Below are 23,549 nucleotides of genomic sequence, written 5' to 3'. Positions count from 1 at the left end.
TGGCTCCTGGAACACCCACAATCTTCCCAAATTACAGGGCCAGCCGCCGGCCTCCGGGAAACTGCCCCCTGCAAAGGGCCCACAAATAAATTACTCTAAAAATAGATTGGGGGTGTTCAAGGAGTTGCTGGGCTGGACATGTGGGGGTGGAGGGAGAGCCCGCCATGGGAGGGTGCCCATCCCACACCCTGCCCCTCCCCAGGCTGTGCCCAAGGCCTCCTTGAGGTGACCTCAGAGTTCTTCCCTGCGGCCAGGGCGCGGAGGGAAGCTGGGACCTCAGCAACCACAAGCCCTGGAGCCACTTAAAACCTCAAGAGATGTCCCTGCCCTCAGGGCCAGGGTTGTGGGGGGGCAGTACAAAGGTCTGTCTCTGCCCCTGGGGAACCTCCAAGACCCTAAAAAGCACCTCACACTTTCTGCACTGAGCACAGCTGTAAGCCCTTGACACATATGAGCTCATTTATTCCTCCCCAAATTCTATGGGACAGACACCACTATTTCCCCCATTTAATAGATGAGAACATTAAGAAAACCATTCAAAACCATTGAGCTCTGAGGGGAAAGGAATAAGAAGCGCTACAGTACCAAGAGGACTTTTATAGGCACAATGAAAATAGCCAGTAATTATCTATAATAATACAAGTGTAATATGCTAATTAGACCGGACAACCTTCCGGACTAAGCCGTGGCACTGCGGGGGGTGGGGGGGGGGCCGAGCCCCTTGCACGAATTTCATGCATTGGGCCTCTAGTTGATATATATTATGTGCTGGGATTTTTAACCTTGCCCAGAATTCTATGTCAAGCCACATAGAATCTTCATTTTATAACTGAGGAAACAGAAGCCCAGAGAGGTTAAGAAACTTGTCTAAGATCACACAGCAGCTGGTAGAAGCATCAGGATGTTTGGTTCCAAACCCAGGACCCCCTTGCTGCCCCCTTGAGGCTGGCAAATGTGGTGGCGGCGAGGGTGTGAGGCTTAGAATCAGCGGGCTTGCTTGCTTCCAAATCCCTAACCTGCATTTTACTGTTTGTGACTTAAACAACTCAGCTTTCCTAAAGGCTCATTGTCCTTATCAGTCAAATAGGGATTATGGTGAAAGTGATTCCTTCCTCACCTCTGAGTTGTGAGCAATAAATGAGAACATGAACATGAAAGCACTTTGGACACTGGAGAGCACTGTAGAAATGTTTACTGCTATTCCCACGGGTAGATGAAAACCCTGAGGCTCACAGAAGCCAGGAGATGTGTCCATGATCACCCGGCCAGACAAAATGGGGCCAGATCGTTTGAAGAAATGCCCAGAGGCCATTTCTAGGTGGGCAACAGTCTGGAGTTCTCGAATGTTGAACCTGAGAGAAAAGACTCAAAGGGCCCTTTGCTTAAAGGCAAGGCAGGGGGCGAGGGGAGCTTCAGAGAACTCTCCCTTCAGTAATAAAAGTGGGCGCAGCAGTGTCTCCCAGGTCGCATCTCGGAGGACGTCACAGTAGGAGGGGTGGGAAGGCTCTAGATAGAGGCTTGGTAACTTGTCCACATTTACTGTTTAATTCCCCGCACTGTTTCCTCCGAGGCAATGCTTCTCGGGCCCACGTGTGCTTCAGAATCTCCCAGAAGGCCCAGCCCTACCCACAGGGTTTCTGATCCCGCCGGTCTGGGTGGGACCTGACATTGACATTTCTGACAAGTTCCCAGGTGATGCTTCAGTCTGGGAACCACCCCTCACCCACCACTGACCTAAGTCAGCAGCAAACGCTTTTGAGAAGTGCCCACATGGGCTTGATTTGAGGGAGAACAAGAAGGCCACACAGCCTCCCTGAGGGGTATTTGTGGGTGGGAGTCTCAGCCTTCAGTGCCCCCCGTGGTTCTGAAAAAGCTTCCTTTCCTCCTGGGCCTTATGTGCATGTGCTGTCCCGGGCCCTTCCACCCTTCTTACCTTGGGTGGTGTCCTCCATCTTGATGGGTACAAGGGGGCTCTGGGGGGCAGAGTCACCGCTCAGGGAGTAGCTGTGCTCGGCCTGGATGCCTGGCGTGGGGGAGTCCAGTTCCATGTCCAGTAGAGGGCTCTTCTCATCCAGCACCGGGTCATCGAAGAAGCTGCTGAACAGGTCGTTGGAGAAGTCCTCCATGTTCTCCGCAAAGTGGTCCAGGTGCTCAGGGAAGTGCTAGGGGAGGAGGAGGGGGCGGGGGGCGGTTTAGCTTGGGAAAAGGGTACAGACACGGCTGTGGTGGTGCCTCCAGCCCTGCCACCACCCACATCACCTGTACCAACTATGATCATTTCTATGATCACTAGCACCAGCCATCACATGACCTCCACCCCCACCTCTGCTGCCATCGCCGGCTTCAATGTCATTACCCGCAAAGGTAAGCTGGAGATGGCGTGAAAGGATCCCTGGACCAGGCGACAGGACTCAGGGCTCTAGTGACCTTGGTCACATCACTTAGATTGCCTGAGTCTGTCTCTCGGTCCACTCTACTTCCTTCATGGGAGGACTAATTAAAGAGTCACTGTGTCTTTGCAACAGCATGGATGGATCTAGAGGGTACAGAGGTATTACGATAAGTGAAATTAAGCCAGTCAGAGAAAGACAAATATCATATGATTTCACTTATATGTGGAATCTAATGAGCAAAACAAACAAACAAACAAACAAAGTAGAAACAGACTCACAGACACAGAGAACAAACGGACAGCGGTCAGAGGGGAGGGATGTTGGGGGGCTGGGTGAAAAAGGTGAAGGAATTAAACAGTCCAAATTGGTAGTTGCAGAATAGCCACAAAGATGTAGATTACAGCACAGGGACTAGAGTCAACAATACAAAACAATACTGAATGTAAACTGCAATTGAAAAATAAATTTAAAAAGAAAAAGAATATGTCTATGGCAGCAAGTTTGCATCCCAATGGCAGTATTAGTGACTTTTGCATTATCTTTTGCTGGGAGTCAAGGTGGGATTATCAAGGCCTTCACTCCCCTCATTAGTACAGTCCCCACCTGTCTACATGCCTCCAGTGTCCCCCTTTTCCAAGCCATTCTTTATCCCAAGAGAATAGGCTCTGGAGCCATATTACTTGGGTTCGAATCCTCAGCTTTGGCCTTGGGTCTTCTAGCCAGACTCAGTGCCATTCAAACTGCCAGTGTTGACTCATTAAAGGGGTGTGGGATCAATTTAGTAGGCCATGACCAGAATGTAAGAAGAAATAAAACAGAACAAAATAGAGTACAGAATATCAGCATGCACAGCACACAGAAAAGTTAAATACCCAGTGTAAATTTTTATCTCAGTTATGTGTGTGTATGTTTGTGGTGATGATGTAAAATATCCTATATAATAAAAGCCCAGCGACCGAAATGGTGGAACAACCAGAACAACCAGAGACCAGAATGACTGCGGCCCCTCGCCCTGGCCGGCCCCACCCTGATCAGGGTCATAGCCAGCCTGCAAACTGCCCAGGCCCCTCACCCCAGCCAGCCTCACCCCCCAGCAGGGACCCCCACCCCAATTGGGGGCGTGGCCAGCCTGCAAACAGCCCCACCTCCAGCAGGAACCCCCATCCTGATCCGGGGCCCCATCAGGGCAGGCCGGCCGGCTCCCAGCTGTACACCGGGCCTCTATCTACACTAATAAAAGAGAAATATGCAAATTGACTGTACCTCCATGATGCCCATCAGCCAATCAGGGTGAGTATGCAAATTAACCCAACAATGATGGCAGGTTAATTTGCATACACAGGCACCTGCTATGAGGGACAGGGCAAGGGGCGGGGAAGACTGAAGGCTCCAGCCAGAGTGAAGATGGAAGGCGGCGGCCAGAGCGAAGGCCTGGGTCCTGGTTTCTGGAGGAAAACCAGTGCCGGCAGCCAGGGGAAGGAAGGCCTATTGCACGAATCTTCGTGCAACAGGCCTCTAGTTCTATATAATAAAAGGGTAATATGCAAATTGACCCTAAGGGCAGAATGACCAGAATGACTGCTCGACCAGTCACTATGAGGCGCACTGACCATCTCTCGGTCCCTTTCCTGGCTGGCAGGTTCTGATAGCCTGATGGTGAACGGGGAACTGGGGGTGGGTGGTGGGGGACATGGGTGGCACCAGGCCAAGGCCCCTGCCCCGCCAGTCGCCCCACACACAGAGGGTGAACCGCAGCAGGGGTGGGGCCAGTGAGTAGGCAGGAATGGCCTACCTCTTGGTCCCTCCCCCTGGCTGTCAGGCTCCAATCGCCCAATGGCGAATGGGGAACTGGAGGAGGGTGGCGGTGGGGGATGGGGCTGGCTGCAGACAGCCAGGGAAGATGACCCTGATCACAGGCCAGGCCTAGGGACCATACCTGCGCACAAAATTTCGTGTGCCGGGCCTCTAGTATTTCTTATAAACAAAAAAGCCTGGAAAATATTGGTATCTGTGATCCCGGGAAAGTGCATTCTCCTCTCTCTGTTTCATTTCTTCCTTGGCACAGGGAACTTTACATGGTTCCTCCCCACCAGGATTAGTGTGAGGATTAAGCAAGTTAATACAGTTGACCCTTGAACAACATGGGTTCCAACTGCACAGGTCCACGATATGTGGACTTTTTTCATCTTGTAAACAGAGGACGTGGCCTTAGGATATTGATAAGTACAGTGCTGTAAGTGTATTTTCTCTTCCTTGATTTTCTTATAACATTTTTGTTTCTCTAGCTTACTTTATTGTAAGAATACAGTATACAATACATACAAAACTATGTGTTAATTGACTGTTTATATTACTGGTAAAGCTTCTGGTCGGCAGTAGGCTAGTAGTTAAGTTTTGGGGGAGTCAAAAGTTATATGTGGATTTTCTACTGCACGGGGGTGGTGCCTCTAAATCTTGTGTTGTTCAAGGGTCATCTATACTTGTAAAGAAACTTAGAACAGTTTCTAGCACACAGTAATCACTCAACAAATGTTACCTCTTATTAATAAAGCACCCAGCAGCTGGTACATAGTAGGCTTATTTTTCTCTCTCTAAAGAATTATAAGGCCCTAGCTGGTTTGGCTCAGTGGATAGAGCATTGGCCTGCGGACTGAAATGTTCCTGGTTTGATTCCGGTTAAGAGCACATGCCTGGGTTGCGGGGAATCCCAAGCAGGTGGTGTGCAGGAGGCAGCCAATCAATGATTCTCTCTTATCATTGATGTTTCTATCTGTCCCTCTCCCTTCCTCTCTGAATCAATAAAAATATATTTTTAAAAAAGAATTATAAGTATGTAAGGAAATGTTATTGTTTATTCCTTATTTACTGACTGAATTTGCTGGTGGGCTGGTAGAAATGATGGGGGGCTTTGCTTCCTGCCCTGGGGCCCCATCTGGTAAAGGGTTAAGGACTGGCTTCTGGGGGGTTGGTTTGCAGCCTGGAGCTGTCTGCTTTGTCTGGCATGGACTCCTCAGAGCCCATTCCAATGCAGAGGGATGAGCAGAAAAGCCCCATCTGAGCATGAGGGTCAGGGCCGCCAGCATCAATCAGTCTGCGGGGAGCAGGGGATAAACACAAGCTCTGCAGTTGGGTAGACTTCCTGTTGATCCCTCGCCCCACTACTTGCTTAGTTACATTGCTTCTCTGTGCCTCAGTTTCCTCATCTGTTAGGGGGAATAATAGTTCCTGTCTCACAGTGTTGTTGTTGTCATGAGGGTCAAATATTTGTCAGATGCTTACTACTCACCTCAAAGGATTATGAGGACAAAAGGAGTAAATACATATAACACATGTATACAGATAACACACATATACATATATGCAGTAAGTACATGTAACACTTAGAACAGTGCCTAGTATGTAGTTGTGAGCCATTATTATAAAGAAAAGCCTAACTCTGGGCCTGAAGTGAGCTGAGCTTGAAGCCCATGGGGGAAGGTGGTTTGGTCTTCCCCCCCAAACAAATTGTTATCAGAGAATCCAGGGCAAAATGAGTCCAGAAACCCTACCGACTGAGGTATTCTCTCCTTTCCCAGTTGGCCAGAGCTTATCATTACTATCCAACCTTTTGTTGTGCTTCCACATGCGTTATTTTATTCAATCCTTACAATTACCCAGTGGGATAGGACGTTGCATATCTGCATTTGACAGACAGGGAAACTGAGGCCCAGGGAGCCAAGGAGAACTGAGAATGGTGCACAACTCCTCATTACCCAGTCCTTGCCCAGTTCAGGAATTGCCTGTTTGCCAGACTGTAAACTCCCTGAGGCAGGGTCTATATCTTGTGACGGGTGACAAGGCCTTGTACCCCAGAGGGCAGTGCCAGCAGTATGACAGTTGTCTATCAATGCCTGGGGGAGGCAGTGCCAGGAGGTCAGAGCCTCAGCTGAACAAGTCTCTAAGAATAACTGTGATCCCAGATGAAGACCATTTACAGGGTACAGCCTCCCCCAGCCACCCATCCAGAACTGTGCTAGCCACACCCTCTGTAGCGTCTGGGCCAGACCAGCTGGGGTCGCTTTGTCCCTTCTCGCGCTCTCTCTCTCTTTTCTCCCCCTCCCTCCCTTCCTTCTTCCCTCCCTCTCAGGCCTGGTGTGGGGCCCAATGGGAGGGGGTTGTAAAGAGAGGACAGGGCAGTGAGTCAGCTGCTAAGGTATTTCTCCAGCAGCTGCTTCTCAGGCGATAAGGGTTTGCCAAGCTGTCCCTGGGGCCTGGGAGAAGAAAGATGCTCTCCCCAGTCTGGGCTGGGGTCTCTGAAGGCCTTGGCTCCAGGCAGATGAGCCGGGTCCTTCTCAGAGACCCCTTTTGGGGTGCCCATTGGAACCTGCTGAGGGAGCTCCGTTGGCCCCCTTTTGTGAGCAGCCCCCACCCCACCTGCTGGAAACAGCAGCCAAGACTCAGCAGGATGGAGCTTCCAGAGAGTCGGAGCCAAGGAGAAGGGGAGGGCGGCCAAGGGGCAGGGTGGGGGTGGAGGACGCTCAGAAAACCCAGCCATCGCTCAGGGCTTTCTTGTGTGCTGGGCCCACCTCTGGTGGCAACAATGGGCGCGTCCCATCACCCCCAGGCCCACTCTCAGCTCCTGGAAGCACGCCAGAGGGACTCACTTTAGAGGACTTTGTAGCCATACTTCCATCTGGTGCCTGGAGCTCAGTTATGGTTGATTTATATCATCAGGTTGGAGGCAGAAAGGGACCTAAGAAAGCTCATGGTCCACGCCCTCCTCCCCTATTAGCTAATGAAGAAACCCAGATCCAGAGAGGGAAGGCCACCTACCCAGGGTCACACAGTGAACTGGTAATGTTGGGGGGAGGGGGAGGTGTTCTTCATAGCTCTGGGGCTGACAGGATGTGGGGCACCTCTCGTTGTTGTCCTCTCACTTCTTCGTCATCTCTCCACCCTCCCCTCCCCCTGGGAAGCCCACTCTGGAGATCTCCTCAGCTGCAGCAGCGCCTCTTGTCCCCCCCACCCCCCGGGGTCACCCAGCTCTCCCTCCAGTTTACACACTGAAAATTCAGGTTTCAGCGTATCCGGTGGAATTTATTGGGGGTGGAGGGCAGGAATCTATAAATGGCAGGGGGTCGTGGGTCATAGTTCTGGGGTGGGGGGTGTCGGATTCTAACCGGGGTGAGCGTTCTATGGAGGTGCCTTTCCAGGCAACTGGGGTGGGGAGGTGGGGGGGGGCGGTGAGAAGCAAGAGAAGGAAATACTGTATTATGATTTGTTTCCCTCCTCGTTAAAGACTTTTTCCTACAGTCGTGCCAATACAAGCTCTTTCTCGGCCGCTACGCGCAGCCAGCGCCGGCTCCACTATTTTGGAGAGGTCCCGGGCTCTCCCAGCGCGCATCCCTCCTTTCGGCGGCAGCCCCTCCCTGAGCTGGTCTTGGGCGCCGGCCCTTTAAATGTAAAGAAGGACGCGGATCCGGTGGGCCCGCGCTCGGAGCCGCCCCGCGGGGAACCCAGCCTGCTCATTGGTGGAATCCGCGGAGCTCCTGGCCAATGGGAGGAGGCTGCGAGGAGCCCTCAGCGGCAGCAGCTGGGGAGGGCGGGGCGGGAGGCGGGCAGGGCCTGCGTGGAGGGCGGTCCCCGGCTTCGCGGACCGCGCGTGTACCCGAAGGGGAGGGTATTCTGGTTCTGGCCCCGGGTCCCTTTCTGCCCCTGGAGCGGAGGCCGGACCCGTTTGAGCTCTCTCGACCCCCACCGCGAGGAGAGGGAAGTGAGGGGGAAATGGAGAGGAAGCGTCTCTTCCGACGTCCCGGGCTCGAAGGGGAGGCCAGACCCCAATTCCTAAGTGCCTTTGCAGCTTTTCCAGCTCAGTTCCTTATGCCGCTCCTTAGTAATCCTACCGCGGGCCCAAGGATGGGGCAGCCAGGTCTTGGTCCCTGGTGGGGAAAGGGGGACCCTCCTGGGCCAGCAGGAGGACCGTCTGAAGCTCCTCTGTTCCCACCCCTAATTCCTCCATTGGGTCAATGCAGAGAGAGGGAAACGCTCTGGGGGTGCAGCTGTCTGCAGAGGGTGTGTGTGGGAGAAGGCAGCCTCAGAGCGCCCCTTTCCCCTTCGCCGCCTGCACCCCTACCCCTGGTTTCTGCCCCTTCCGGAACTGACCCAGGCTGATTCAGTCTGTGCTTCGGGAAAAGAGGGAGGAGACCAGAGTGGGTCAGGCTGAGCTGTGGGATAAGGAGAGGGGGGATTCCCGAGCCCGGACATTCCTTCTGAGAGAGTGAGCTCTGGGGAGAGATGGAAGGAGAGTCTTCTTATATTTCCCTTTCCCTTTCCCCACAGGCTGGGCCCCCACTCTCCACCCCCCATACACACACTGACCCATACATTCCAGGACGGTTACTTGCCTGGTGGTCACTAGAAAATTGACCCCATTTCAGGCTGAAGGGCCACCAGTCTGAGTCACTGCTGTGCCCAGAGAATGTATATATGTGTGGTGTAGGGTCAAGAGAGAGCAGGGAGGGGCTTAGCAGAGGGGAGGTGGGCCCCTGGGTTGTCAGAGAGCCCCCCCCCCCCCCCACCTTAAGCCTCACCATCCAGGCACTGGGGGTTGCCTTCTCAGACCTGGATTTGAAGGCAGTTCTGTGAAGGGGAAAAGGCCCTGGACTCGGACTCGGGAGACCCAGGGGCAGGTAGTGTTTCCTCCTCAGGCCTCAGTTTCCCATTAGTTATAATCTGTGCTCCCATTGAGGCTCCTCAGAAAGTGGGCTCCTTTTCTCTCCTGGCCTCTCCGAGGCCTGGGAAGGGATGGAGCCGGTTCTCCCTGTCCCAGGAGGTAGCCTGTCTCTGAGTCTTCCTGGCAGGGCATGGGGATTAAGGGGAGCACACTGTTCCAACCTCCAACCTCACCCCCCATTCCCCACAGGCCCAGGGCAGGCGGCTGCTGAGGTTTCATATTTCCCCCCTGCTGAACTATTCACCACAGAGCCCAAGTCCAAATAAGCAGAAATACTTCTGTGTGTGTATGGGTGCGTGCGCGCACACACACACTCCTGTGCACGTGCTACACGGATATGGGCTGTGAGGTTCCTATTTACACAGGGAAACACTATCCAATGTAAGATCTACCCCATGGACACATTGAGTTCCATATACAGCCTGGCACAGGGGCATTGCACGTACACTGGTCAGCTGACACTGGCAGGCACTAACAGACCCAATGAGGACACACTCCTCAGATGTGACAGACAGAAAGACTCCCATATATATGTGCACACACGGGCGGTCACCCGAGACAAAGTCACAGATGTGGTCATGCACACCCTCACATGAACAAACGCAACATCTCACACGACCACAGACTAAATGCTGACTGTGCCAAGCCACGTGCCTGAGATGACTGAGTCATGTGACCCCCAGCAAGGGAACTTTGGTAGTCCCAGGCTCCTCTGGGGCTGGGATAGTGAAGGCTGGAACCGGAGAAGGGAGCAATATGGGGATTGAGGTTTCCTGGGCATGTGCACTAGAGGAAGGAAGGGACAGAGGAAAGGGCAGGCTGGCACCCACCGGAGGCTGCTTATGTGTAGGGCAGGGTCCTGGGGTGCATTCTTTCCAGCCCCCAGCTCTGTTAGTCTGGCCCTCCGGTTCCCCCTCCTGACCCTGGGCAGGACATGGGTCCTCAGGAAAGTGGAGCCTTGGCCTGCAGATTCCCGACCAGCCCCTGGCATCTTCTGACGAGGCAGCCCATGTGCTGTGGCCCAACCCTGGGGAAGGTGCCAGGTACTGTCTGGGCAGGAGGAAGTGATGGCAGTGAGTGCTGCCGCCCAGGGCTGGGATTAGCTGTGACTGGCACCACGAATGGCACAGCAGCCCACGGTCTGGCTGCCGGAGATGTTGGTCCATAGGCAGTGGCCAGAGGAACCCTGTGGGACAGCTCAGGACACTGGAGTTAAGTGCCAGGGCTGGTACTGGGGGCCGCTGGAGAATAAAGGCATCTAATCACATTCATTTATGCATCACATGCATTTGTTCAGTATTTACTGAGTACCTGCTCTGCGCCCAGACCTGTGGACACAGAGGTGAACAAAGCCCACTTCCTGCTTGGAAAAGACTTTCTCACCAGTGGTGTGACTACCCCATTTATGAAGTAGGTCCCAGGTTTGAACTCTGCTCTGTCTCCAGAGCATTCTCCACCTGGCATCAAGAGGGATTTTCAACACCAATATGACTGTGAGACTCCCCTGCTCATTCATTATCCATTGGTGACTCCCCACCGCCCTTAGGACAGCTTCCCAGTTCCTTAGTGGAGCTTGAAATGATTTAGCCAGGTTGCCTCTAAACTATGTCTTGCTGGGTCCAATTCTCATCTCTATCGCCAAAGCCTAGCGTTGGTCCCAGCACATGGTAGATGCGTTCGCTGAGTGACTGACTGACTGAATCAGTGGGTGAATGAAGGAATGCGCCAGTGATCTAACGGACCGAGGCCTTTTTTCCTGCAGCTGAGCCTCCAGGAATGACTGCCTGGAATTCCACTCGGATGCCAGCTTGCTCCTGCTCCAGGCAGAGTTTCCATGCGCCTGGACTCCTTCCCTGGGCTCCTCCCTGTTGGGTTGTTCTTCCTCAAGGCCTTTTTGTTCTTAAGCCCCAGCCAGACCAGGTACCTGCGGACCACAGCCCCCTACTCAGAGCGGGAAGAACTGTCCCAGGCGTAGGCCAGGCCAAAGAGTATAAACAGAGCCCAGTGGCCAACCGGCTGAGCTGCTCTCCCGGCCCCTGGCCAGCTGGAAGGCCCTCCGCGGCTGAAACCTGCCACCCAGCTCTGGCTGGAATTCCCTTGGCCGCTTCCCTCTCCTCAGCACACTCAGCATTCGGCCTTTGGCTTCCTCAGCATCCCAGCCTGTCTGAGTTGTCCTCAGGTTTTATTTTTGGAAGAAGCTGCATTCTCTCTCCTTATTTACTCCTTCCTTCAGGGAAGGTGTGGGACCCCTGGGCTCAGCTGGGGATCAGGCTGTGGTTCCAGCTCCTGGGCCCTGGACCTCTCTGGGGCTCCAAGGGAGGGGACCTCCAAAGGCTCCTGACCCATCTGCTGCTTCACAGCCAGATGCCTCTGCCCTCCTCCCCCCACCCAGTGTGTGACTAATGCCTCCCCTGCCCTTCTTGAAGAGTGCCACGGTAGCCAAAAGAAACAATTACAACTGTAGAGCTAAAAGAGATTCTGGCATCATTAGATCCATCTCTTATTTGCAGAGGCAAAGTAGTACAATGGTTATGAGCAAGGGAAGCAGGCCGACCTGGTCCGAATCCTGGCTGTTACTTGCTGAGTAGCCTTGCACAAGTTACTTAAGCTCTCTGAGCCTCACTGTCAGCTGTAAAATAGGGGGTAATTATAGCTACCCCACCAGGGTGCTGTGAGGAGGAAATAACATTTGTAAAGAGCTTTACACAATGTGGGACATGGAGAAGGCTCTCATTACATGGCGCTGTTATTACTACAGAGAGGGAAACTGAGACCTCAAGGTAAGCAGCCATTCCCAGAGTCTTTCCTTCTGTCTCATCTTCCTTCCAAGAAGGGAGGGGGCTGCCATCAGCCCAAAGAAGGAATCGCCTTGAGTCAGTCCCATGGGCAAGCCCCTGGGTCTTCAGGGTCTGCCTTCTACCACCAGTCCAGGCCCTCCTCTGGGGCAGGCATTTCTTCCACTGCCCCACAGGCCTCTTGCTTGCTCACTGAGGGTCAGGGGTCAGGGGAGGAGACCCCAGCACTCAGCCCCTAGGCCAGTGGGACTCTGAGAGGAGCGGGGAATGCTGGGTCCTGACATCACAGAGCAGAGAAGCTGGAGCCACAGCCATGCAGGCCAGCTGGGGCCCTTCCAGCACGTCCAGATGTCTCAGGAATGTGCTGAGCTGGGAACTACCTCGCTCCTTCCCTCACCACCCCCAACCCCTCATCCCCTCATATGCTTGCTCAAGCTCTGCCTTCACCCCACCCCCTTCCTCTTTCATCTCTCTCTGGGAGGGCCTCTGGCCCACTGTCCCTCTGGCCCATTGCTACAGCCCAGCTTCCTCTCAAGACCACTGAAGGGGGTCACTGAGTGCAGGAGCTCTTCTCCTTCCGCAGACCCTATGGGCTGACCACGTGGGGTGGGGGAGATGGGAGCCTGAGCGAACGGAGGGGAACGTTCTGAGCAGATAGCACAAGCCAGATCCCAAATGTGGAACTGATTTACAGCCCTGGGAGAGAAAGGGGTGAAGGCTCTGGGGCAGCAGAGGGCAGGGCTGGGCTTCCTCTCGGGGAGGATGACAAGAGGGACTCTGGGCATCTTGTCCCAGCGGATGGGTGGGAAGGCCAAGGAGGTGAGGTGCCAGGTTGGGCTGGGCTCAGGAGGACTCAGATCCTTCTATTCCCCTGGGGCCAAGAGGGACATGCTATGGATGGTCCTGAACTGGAGGAGGGGCGGGGGAACCCCATTAGTGTCCCAGGGTTAAGCCAGGAGGAAGGACATGGGTTAGCCTCGGGCTGTCAGCATGAAGCTGCAAGGGTGGGCTTGCCTTGGACTCCCCAGGTCAGCCTGGCCCCAGTGCTGGGGATGAAGGAGCCAGAAGGGACTGGCACTCCTGGCCCACTGTGAGAGTCGCATCAGGGCAGAGGGTGGAAGGAAGAGGAGAGAAGGGACCTGGGATCAGCTGCTGCCTTAGGCTGCTCTGGGGTTGGGAAGGGCCCACAATTCTGTCTCCTCTGGGGGAGGGTCCTTCATCATCTGGACAGACTGACAGCTGACATCCCTCCAATGGACTCCCAGCGCTGAGGCAGTTCAGTCAGCACTGGGACCACCACGGTGTCTAGCTCAGAACTATCGCTGGCCCCCTCCCGCCTACAGATAACACTCCCAGCTCCTAAGCACCGCATTCCACTTACCAGATAGCTGGAGCCACTCATCTTTGTCTTCCCTCCAGCCTAGCTGGATGACCACTCCCAGTTCCTTGAAACTGCTGTGAGCTCCATTGTTGCAGGATCTTTGCTTGTACCATTCCTTGTGCCTGGAATGCCTTTGCCCTTTATCTCTTCATTCCAACTCCTATCATCCTTTAAGTCCTAATTCAAATGCTGCTTCCCCCAGGAAGCCTTCCTTGGCCACCCAGCTGGAAGAGTCCTCTCCCATTTGTAGACTGTTAGGTCACTGGCTAATATCATGCCTTGAACTCCAATTATGCACAATGGGACCCATCTCTCTTTCTAAACTTGAACCTCCTTGAAGGTAGAATCTAGGATGGAGTTCATCCTTAAACCCTCTGCAGGGCCTCACATACTGTGACCCACAGGTTGAGAACCGCTAGCAGGGTCACCTAAGACCATCGGAAAACACAGATATTTAAATTACGATTCATTAATAGTAGCAAAATTACAGTTATGAAGTAGCAACGAAAATAATTTTATGGCTGGGGGGGTCAGCACAACATGAGGAACTGTATTAATGGGTCGCGGCATTAGAAAGGTTGAGAACCACTGAGCTAAAGGCAACCATTAACAGCTCCCCAGGGATTGTTGAGATACCTGCCATCTCTCCTGTGGACTAGCTGTCTGGTCAAGTTGGGTTTGGGAGTAGGCACAGCATCTCAGGAGATTCCTGATCAGAATCTGCCCAGAGTGGAGTGGATTCATGGTCTACAGCTCATCTCTTCCCCAGATTCATGTGTGGTCTTTTAAAAATATATTTAAAAATATATTACTGATTTCAGAGAGGAAGGGAGAGGGAGAGAGAAACTTTCGTAATAGAAAATTTCGCAATAGAAAATTTCGTAATAGAAAAGGCCATCATGGTAAAGTGAAAGGTAGATGTGGAATTTAGGTTAAGATTTACTCCTTGAATAAATGAACAAAATCCATTTAAAAAAAAGTACCATCAAAGTTGGTAGTATAGAAGTGTTTATCTTCCATTATGCATCTACCCACCCATTCATCTATCCACCACCTCTGCTCTTCCTTCCTTCCTTCCTTCCTTCCTTCCTTCCTTCCTTCCTTCCTTCCTTCCCTCTTTCCTTCCTTCCTCCTTTCCTTCCTTCCTTCCTTCCTTCCTTCCTTCCTTCCTTCCTTCCTTCCTTCCTTCCAATAAATAAACATATCTGAGCACTCAGTCACTATAGCTATAACTAGGCAATAGATAAAAATAACTGCCTGACACTCCCTGCCTTCAAAGAACTCCCAGTCTAGTTCAGCAAATGAGGAAGCCAAGGCCCAAGGTCACACAGAAAATCAGGGCAATGAGGTGAGGAGAGGTGAGGACGTGGGCAAAGGCTTGGCCTGTCTGCTTCCAAAGCAAGTCCCCTCAATTGCTGCTTTAAAACTGCCTCCCGGCTCTCCTCAAGGCCCTGAAGAGCCTGCTCACTCCACTGCTGCTTTCATTTTTGTTACTCTTTTGGAAGGGGATGGCGGACAGCTGCTGCTGTCCAGCTGTTAGGTCGGACCACAGAGCCCAGCCCAGATGTGTCAGCCCCTGTGTGACGGGTGAAGTGGTTCCTGGGCCAAGAGCCAAGGGCCAAGGATGCTTCAGTGAGGGCTTTTCCCAGGAGGGTTGGGAGAGGAGGTACACTGAACCTGGTAGCAGGGAACCCATTATTGCCTTACTTGTCAAGTTGGCCTTGTTGATGATACGGTGTGTTCAGGTCATGGGGATCAGGATCTTTTCTCTGATGACCAGAGTTCTTGCCTCTCCCAGCTTCCCCTGAACCAGATACACCCACTCCTACCTTCTTCCCAATCCTGGTCAAGGGTTCTGCCACTTAAGTTGGCTTCCCCTAGTCTGTCCGAGGGGGTTACATAGCATTCCAGCCAAAGCAATGCTCATGGTCTTGACCTAACTCCACCCAAATCTTCCTCCTCCATCCTGCCCCCTGGAGTGCTGAGACTTCCAGAAGAACAGCCTGTTCTTCAGCATCTGGAACTGGTTTCTTGAGGGAGGTCCAGGGGCAAGCCAGGTCCCAGAGAGGGATGCTCAGGGAGGGCCTCAACACCAAGACTTGCAGGAGGCACATGGTACAAAGAGGGAAGACACAAGGCCGGGGGGGGGGGGGGGGGGAAGAGTCTTTCATCCTCCCCTCTCCTGGCGCAGTAGCCAGGTCAGGCTAGGCCAGACATAAGCAGACCTTCCCAGGGAGTCCTGGAAGCTGCAGAGAGCAAAGGTCTGAGTTCCCAGGCGGGATGGGAACAGCATCCCCGAGCGAGTACGGGATGTGGGGCCTCTCCTCTCACTGGCCAGGCAACCTGCTGGCTCTGCTCCTAATGTGCTAGGCATCCACAGTGCCCTAAGGATGGGAGCAAGTGAGGATGAAGGTGGGGCTCCTCGGATAGCTGATATCCCAAACTTCCCTTGCTCTAGAGAGCAAAGTTCAAACCAGTACAATAGCAAGAGAGAGAGATGTTCTCTCCCCTCCTTGACTTCATGGGATCCCAGCCCCAGAACAGAGTTAACAGGTCCCCCTCCTCTCTAATTCTGTTTTTCATCTGCACAGGGACAATGACGCCTATACACAGCCCCAGTCCACCCTGCTGACATGCCTTCAGTAAGTCCTTTGCCAATAGAGAGGGGGACACTGAGGAGGCAGAGTGGGGAGGTTGCTTCCTCTGAGAAACTTTCCATGACCCGCAGCTCATCTGGGTGCTCAGGCTCTCACCATTGCTCTGCTCCCTCCTGGCACCCAGCGGTACTGCCACTGTCCCTTTTCCTCTCTGTCTCTCTCTAGCTGTGAGTGGCTGGAGGTCACTCTGCATGGTGACCGCCTTCGCCAGCTGCTAAAGGAGGGGATGTGTGTATTGAGGGACGACCAAGCAAATCCCCAGCTGGTCCAGGGAAGCCGGAGGGACCTCACAGCAGATCAGGGTACAGACAGCATCTTCCTGGGATCCAGCATCCCCATCACCCTCAGGGCTGAGCAGGCCAGGACCCAGAGACTCTTAGGGCCTCTTCGGGAATTATGGGTTTACTTCTCGAGCACACAGGCCCGTCTTTTTGTTTTTTTATCTTTATTGTTGAGCACAGACCTCTCTTTTTAAAAACATTCTCCCCCCTTCCCTTATTGGGATTGCCCCGGTTTGAAGTATTTTTTTCTTCTTCTACAAATGGAGTAAATCCTTGAAATGGAGCAAAGTCCACCACAATGCGACAAAGCCGCGGCTTCTGTCCTACACCGGGGCCCCAATCTCAAACAAAGGTGGGCAACCTTTTATGGAAAGGGCTGACTGCCTCGTGCTCCTTTAGAACCTTCTCAGTTTGGTCTGTGGCATGTGGTAACTAACATTTCACCATCTTGACTTTTGTGCTTTTTGTGATAGTACAGACCCCAAATCTATTGTTTTTCATTGATCCTGTAATACCATAACCTCCCATTTTACATAATTGAATACTTTGGACTCTGTTTATTGCCTTCTGGTGGAATTTTACTCTATTAAGCACCTATTGTATGCCATGGTGCTGTGCTAGGTTTATGGCAATGGACAACACCGACATGGTCTCTGTTCTCATGAACTTTCTTTTTCACAGAGGAAATGGACAATAAGCCAATAAAATAACTGCAATCTGAGATAAGAGCTATGAAGAAATCAAAGGACTGAAACGGAAAATTACAGTGTCCCACTGGAGGTGGTTGGGAGAACCTTTTCTAAAGAGGTGACATTTGAACTGAAGAAGATGAGGTAGAGAGAACTGAAGGGAAAGCATTCTAGATGCCAGGAACAGCACGTGCAAAGGCCCTGAGGTAGGGCCAGGAAAATACTTAGTTTTAAGTTGGTGAATGTGGATCCAGGAGTCCTGAACAAGAAGAAACTGGGGAAGAGGGAAGCCCTAGAGCCAATGCTCAAAGCTGAGGCCTAAACTACAAACTAAAATTTGCTGTGGCTCAGTCAGCTCTAGACTATCCTGTCCCAGGAGCTACGAGTGTCTGTACCACACACAGGATGGGGATGGCTCAAGGCAATGACAACTCATTGGAAAGCATGGAGAACCGTCCTGAATCTCAGAGACAGTGCAGGCTGCAGGACTGGGAGTTGATGAGCTTCAGCACCTTTTTTCCCCTCTCCCTAAAAATGTGAGGTCTGACCTAGGCCCCCCTTTAGTCATTCAGTAATAGTTTGTTGAGGCCTATTCTGTGCCAAGCACTGTACATGGCACTGGGGTACAACAGTGAACAAGACAGATAACCCCTTGCCTTCAAGGAGCTCATATCTCAGTAGGGGAAGCACAAAACAAAACAAAACAATAAAACCTGCCCAAAACAAACTCAGTGTTCTAGAGGAGTAGGCATTTGGGGAGATCTCCCTTCCTGAATAGGAGCCCTAAGATTTGGGCTCCTCCATTAGTTTTTCTCCATTAGTCCTTTTCCCGTGGATTCTACTCTGAGACCAGAGTGCTTTGGCCCTTGGGACCTCCCTCTCATTGGTGAGAATTTAAAGAGAAACACACATGTATGCACATGGGCTCACACACATATACCCCTCCCCTTTTAAGGGCTATTAAAGGCCCACACACAGACATAGAAACACCCAAATGCACATACTTCTCTAATCTCCTTAAGTCCTCCAAAGCCTGGGGGTGGGGGTGGGGGTGGGGGTTTTCTGCTTTCCCATTTAGCTCAGGAGAAGCCAGGCTGGGGGCCTGGGCAGCAGTGATCAGGCTTAGCCCCACACCTCCCTTCTCCTGGGCTGGTCCCTGGGTTTGGTCATTCCCATACCTGGCCTCCCCAGCTGCTGGGAGGTAAATGAGTGTGCTGGGCAAACATCCTCCAAGCTTCCTGCTGCTCCCCTCTGAGACAACAGAACTTCTCTTCCTCCTTCTCCTCCCACCCCCCAACACCTTCCCAGCTGGGCCTTCTCTGGGACCCAAAGCCATTTCCCCCTAGAGAAATCAGAGTCACCCCTTCCCCTTAGCCAGAGGAATGAGGCAAGAAGCACCCAGAACCAGTGTCTCTATCTGGAGGTATGACCTGTTCTCCCTCCGGTCCTTTACCCCAGTTCTCTGAGCACTAGACCCTCTCTCATACTTGCCCAGGGGCTGGTCACAGGGCACAGGGAAGCGGGCTCTAGGGTGGCCACCTCAGGAACCGGGGAAGATATGGGGAGGGGAATCCCCCACACCTGGCAGGAAAGGCAGCCCCTTCTGAGTGGTGTCTCTGAGAATCTCATAGACAAGACTGCATGATAGGATCTTCACAAAAGAAAACATAAAGCACCCCCGGCCACCTTGCAAGCACACTGGACTTGACCGCATGCTCATTCTCCCGTCTCTGTCCAAGCGAATGTGTGCTTCTTAGGTAGAAGTGTGCAGGGTGAGCATTCCTTTTGATGTTTGCTTTTTGCATGGGGCGACAGAGCTCATACACTTTCCACATGACTTTATGGCCTTTATCTGGATTTTAAAGGATAACGAATATCCTGCTCTCCATCTTCCAGACTGAGAAGCATGCAGACTCCATCCCTTCCCATCCTTAACCCCGGAGACATTTTCCTGTCCTCATGCAGCATGAAGAAGGAGTTGGTATGGGACCTTAGACACTTAAATGGAGGCACCAGAGAGGGTCCCACAGCAACTGCTACCTGAGTAGTTCTTACTGTCACTCTATGTAGCTTCTGGAGCAAGTTAACCATGGAAACTTACCTGCCAGGCAGAGTCCTAATTCATCTTTAATTAAAGTTGTCACTAAATCTCTACAGTACACTATGGGGAAGGTTCTGTATCTCCATTTTTCAGGTGAGGAAACCAGAGCACGAAAAGTCACTTGTCTGAACTGCCGAGGTGGCTGGCGGCAGAAGCACAGTTAGAACCAAATTTCGTGATTCCCAGCACAGGAATTCTCTTTCCTCTCCTCTCAGAAATCCTTTCCTGTGCCCTGCCTCTCCCGGCCTGGCCTAGGACCCAGGTCAAGAGCTTTTCTAGCAGGGCTTTCCCTCCCCAGTCCTGGTGCTGGATACCACTGTCTGATCGTGCCTCCTTTCCTGGGCTGGACCACGGCCCGGAGGAGCAGCTGGGGAGGCAAGGCTGAATGGAGCGGCAGGAAGAAGCTGTAGGCGGCAGAGTTCATTCAGAAGAAAGCCCAACTCAGAGCTGCTCAGGGTTCTGAGGAAACCTCCCAGAGGGGCCCTACGACCTCCCTTGGCTACAAGGGTACACGCAACAACCCCGCTCCCTCTGACCAGTATCTGTTACCAACTCCAGGAGAGGCGTGTGGAACCCCAGCTCTCTGCTGCTTTATTCCTAGGATCGGTGCCAGACCATCCTTAGAAAAACTTGATCCAACCTTTGCCCATTTTATAGACAAAGAAACTGAGGCCCAGGGAAGGGAGCTGGTGGTGTGGCCCAGGTTCACAGAGGGAGGCAGAAGCAGAGGCAGGACTAGAACCCAGGTCTCCCCCGCCCCAGGTTCAAGCCCTCTCTCTCCTCCTCCACTTGGCCTCCCTGCCCAAGTGTGCTCCCTCTGACTGGGACCAGGAGCCTTCCTCAGAGGGCAGGGTGACCCAGCTCTGCTGCCTAAGGAAGGTCCGGGAGACCTCAACCCCATGCCTCCCAGGCTCAGGGTCCTGCTGCTTGGCTGGTCTAGCAGCCAGGGGCAGTTTAGGTGGAAGTCTAAGATGCCCAACCTTTTAAATTTCTAAGCCCTTGGCTTCTGTCTGGCCAAGTTGATCTTAGTCCCAGCAGGTAGAGGCCAGGAAGTGGAGGCCCTGGGATGATCTCTGGGTTTGTGTGTGTGCCTGTGCGCGCGCACACACACACGTGTGCAGACAGACTGGAGGTTCACTACACGGGGGGCATCCTACCAGATTCTCCAAGCTGCCCACATTTTAACCGGGAAGGTTCTTCGGAACCCAAATATTTTTTCCCTGTGACTGAGCCCATACCCCTCCCCCCACAGCAGGGCCTTTGGGCTGAGCCTGAAAGAGGGAGGGAGGAAGGGAAGAAGAGAGAGAAGCCACGTTTCCTTAGGCTGGGAGGGGAAGAGAGAAAAGGGAGAAAAAGGACCAGCTCAGACACAGAGAGTTACAGAGAGAGAGAGAGAAAGTCAGCGAGAGGTGAGGGGGAAACAGACCTAGAGACACAGGGACGGGGAGCAAGACCTCCCTCGTCCTGGGCGATCGATCGGCCCGCGCTGCTCTGACCAGCTGAACGTCAGGTCCCTTCCTGGGGGCACCGCGTTCCTGACTTTGGGGCGGCAGCACCCCTAAGTGTCCGGGTCTGGATCCCGGGGCGTCGAGTCTCTGGCCCCTCGAACGCTCCCCTGTGCGCCTCCCAGCGGAGAACCAGCCGCGGGTCCACTTTGCGCGCAATCTGGTCCTGGAACCCCGGGCGGGGGCAGGATTTGTGTCTTTCAAGCCCACATCGGAGGAGAATCCGGTGGCGCCGCCGACGCCTCGACGTCCCCTTCCCCAGAAGGTGGAGGCAAATGTCCTCCCAGACGGAGCCCCCAGGAGGGGCGCGTCCTGGCGCGAGCTCCGAGGCTCCGGCCCAGGCTCGGGCACTAGGGAGGTGCTGAGGGACCTCGTCACCGGACCTCAGAGCTCCACGCACGTGCCCCTCCGGGGGACCCTGCCTCCAGCCCCCTCCTCCGCTCTGCCCAGTGATGTGCAGCCCCGTCTGGCGGGAGGGGGATGGCGGGGGGCGGGCGAGCGGCGCAGAGGGGTGCGGAGTGGTGGAAGGGGCGCGCAGACCCTTCGCCTTACCGCATTGTTGAGGAAATCCGACTCGTTCAGGTCCCCCAAGTCCAGGAAGCTGGATCCGGGGAACAGCCTGTCCGCCGGGAAGGGCTCCAAGACGGCGTCCATCGCGGCGGGCTCCGGAGACCCCTGGGGCTGGGCTTCCCTCACTCCAGGGCGGCGGCGCGCCCGGCCCGGAGCTCCTGCTGGAGGCTGGCAGGCGCGCGGGGGCAGGTCCGGGGCTCAGCCCCGCGGGAGGGGCGGGCGGGGGCGGCACTGCCCCGGGCAGGGGGCGCGGGGGGCGCGGGGGGCTTAGGGCGCGGCGGAGGCAGGGCTCAGGGGCGCTGGGCGCACCGCAGGCATTCAGCCGACTCCTCTTCCTCCGGCTCCTCCGGGGGCACAGCTGGCTTCCATGGGGAGCCCGGGAGTGGGGCTGAGGGCTGGAGGAGCCCCCCGGACTGGGTGGGAGCCGGGGGCGGGGGAGCGGAGCGCTCCCCCGAGACTGGTGGCTGTCGGGTGCTCTGCTCTCTCCGCGTCTCCCTCGGCTTGGCTTCTGTCACTTTCCTCTGCGAAACCGGGAACCCCGGGCTGGTGAGCACAGCTGGCCAATCCGCCACGCCCCCACATCAATATTCACGATAATTTCATAGTAATGAGGAGGGAGCGGCCTGAGCAGCCGCCCCTCCTCCTTTAAAGAGACAAGCTGGTTTTCTTTGCCAATCTCTGTTCTCTGATGGCTCTCAAAACAGAGGCCTGGCCCTGGCCGGTTTGGCTCAGTGGATAGAGCGTCGGCCTGCGAACTGAAAGGTCCCAGGTTCCATTCCGGTCAAGGGCACATGCCTGGGTTGCAGGCTCCATCCCCAGTGGGGGACTTGCAGGAGGCAGCCGATCCATGACTCTCTCTCATCATGGATGTTTCTCTCTCTCTCCCCCTCTTCCTTCCTCTCTGAAATCAATAAAAATAGATTTAAAAAAACAAACAAAACAAAACAACGCAGAGGCCTAAAGCGAAGTCGTCCTGGAGGCCATAACGGTGTTCCTGGAGCCTCGGCATCGTGTACGGCTTCGCTAACCACTGCCCCACACGTTCACGAGGAAGTTGAGTTACTTCCATTCTTCCAGCCCTGGGCTAGAACCTGAGCCAAGTCCAAGGCAGGGAAGTCCATCTCACAGGCCCCTTCACAGATCTCGCAATGGGGAGGTTGTTCATGTCTCCTCCCCCAGGAAGCCTTCTTTGACGCCCAGGCTGAAGCATTTACCACCGTGACACTCACTTGTAGCACATCGTGTGCTTTTCTCCAGGGGATGAATATAATGTGCTATTGTCATTGTTTGTTCTGTATCTATGACCCTAACTGGACTCTGAATCCCTCAGGGCAAGGACTGTCTCTACCTTTCCTGTGTGTGTGCCCAGGGGACCAGCAGAGATGCAGCAAGGACCCCTCTTCTCGCCAATCCTCAAGTTCCCCTAATGCTTCCCAAGAGCAAGACTTTGGAGCACAGTGGCCACGGGTCTGCGTGAACCCAGACGCCGGCTGGCAGCACGCTCCATGGTCACGGGACACCCCCCAGGATCCATGACCTAAGTGTCCCGCTCCAGAGTACAGCTTAATCTCTTGAAAGGGCTGATAAACAATCACCAGGCACCTGAACAAATGGAGGTGGTTCGGAAAGGCACTCCCTCACAGGGTGGGGCACACCGTTCCTGGGCAGAAGTCAGTAATGGGATTAAGTGTGTCCTTGCTGTCTGGGGCTTCTTATTAGCTCAGGACCAAAAGGTCTTTAAGAAGCAGAGATGTCAGGGATGTCACTGAAAGGACTCGGTGCCTGGGTGGGAGAGGGCACAGGCTGAGGCTGAGCTGGCAGCGGCTTGCTGGGGTGGGCAGGCAGGCAGGCAGGCATGCGGCTCTCCCCCCTCTCCTGGCCCAGCGGACATAGTTCTGGAGAATGAAGTTCTGACTCTCTAGGCGGTCACAGGACTGCTCGCTCGCAGGCCTCCTGGAGAGTTTGCTCCCGAGAAGCTGGGAAGGGAACCCATGCTGTGCGGACCCCTCACCCGCAGTGCCACTCGGAGAAGTTAGGCTGAGGCCCACGGAAATCATACCGGTGGCAGATAGAATTAGGGTGCTGAGACCTGGGTGTGTTTTTTTCCAAATGTGTCACATCTGGGCCTCAGGGAGGGGGGGATGCACACTCTTTTGGGGGAGGTAGGAGAGTGGTCTCTGGCTGCGTGAACAAGCCAGTCTGTGGTGGGTGAGCTTGTGCCAGCAGGTGTCTGGATTCCTGGCTCCTGAGCTGGAGTCCCTGCCGGCCCCCAGGAGGAACCGAAGTGCCCCTCCGCCCGAGGTTGGCTAGAGACTGTGCCCGTGATCCTCCCAGCCTGCTCTGTAATTACAGACACAGGCGCCATTTAAGTGATTGGGGAAGATTATACCGTTTTAGAGAAATAGGATTAGAGTGTCCTCTCTTTCCTGATTCTTACCCAGGTGAACACCCCAGGAACCATTGAA

General features: G+C 54.1%; 1 protein-coding gene across 1 annotated transcript in view; it reads right to left on the bottom strand.

Annotated features, from left to right (window-relative positions):
• Nucleotides 1–21,642, bottom strand: part of CREB3L1 (cAMP responsive element binding protein 3 like 1) — a 34,732-nt gene extending 13,090 nt beyond the window's left edge. Inside the window, 2 exon segments of the mRNA XM_079789513.1 lie at nt 1,934–2,162; nt 21,067–21,642. Of these exon segments, the coding sequence (XP_079645639.1) occupies nt 1,934–2,162; nt 21,067–21,168 (331 nt within the window). The 5' untranslated portion in view covers nt 21,169–21,642.
• Nucleotides 21,643–23,549: the final 1,907 nt, after the last annotated feature.

Source organism: Cnephaeus nilssonii, assembly GCF_951640355.1.
Source record: "Cnephaeus nilssonii genome assembly, chromosome: 13".
Taxonomy (NCBI): Eukaryota; Metazoa; Chordata; class Mammalia; order Chiroptera; family Vespertilionidae; genus Cnephaeus; species Cnephaeus nilssonii.
The sequence above is the reverse complement of the archived record's forward strand: the minus strand, read 5'-3'. Positions and strand labels throughout refer to the sequence as shown.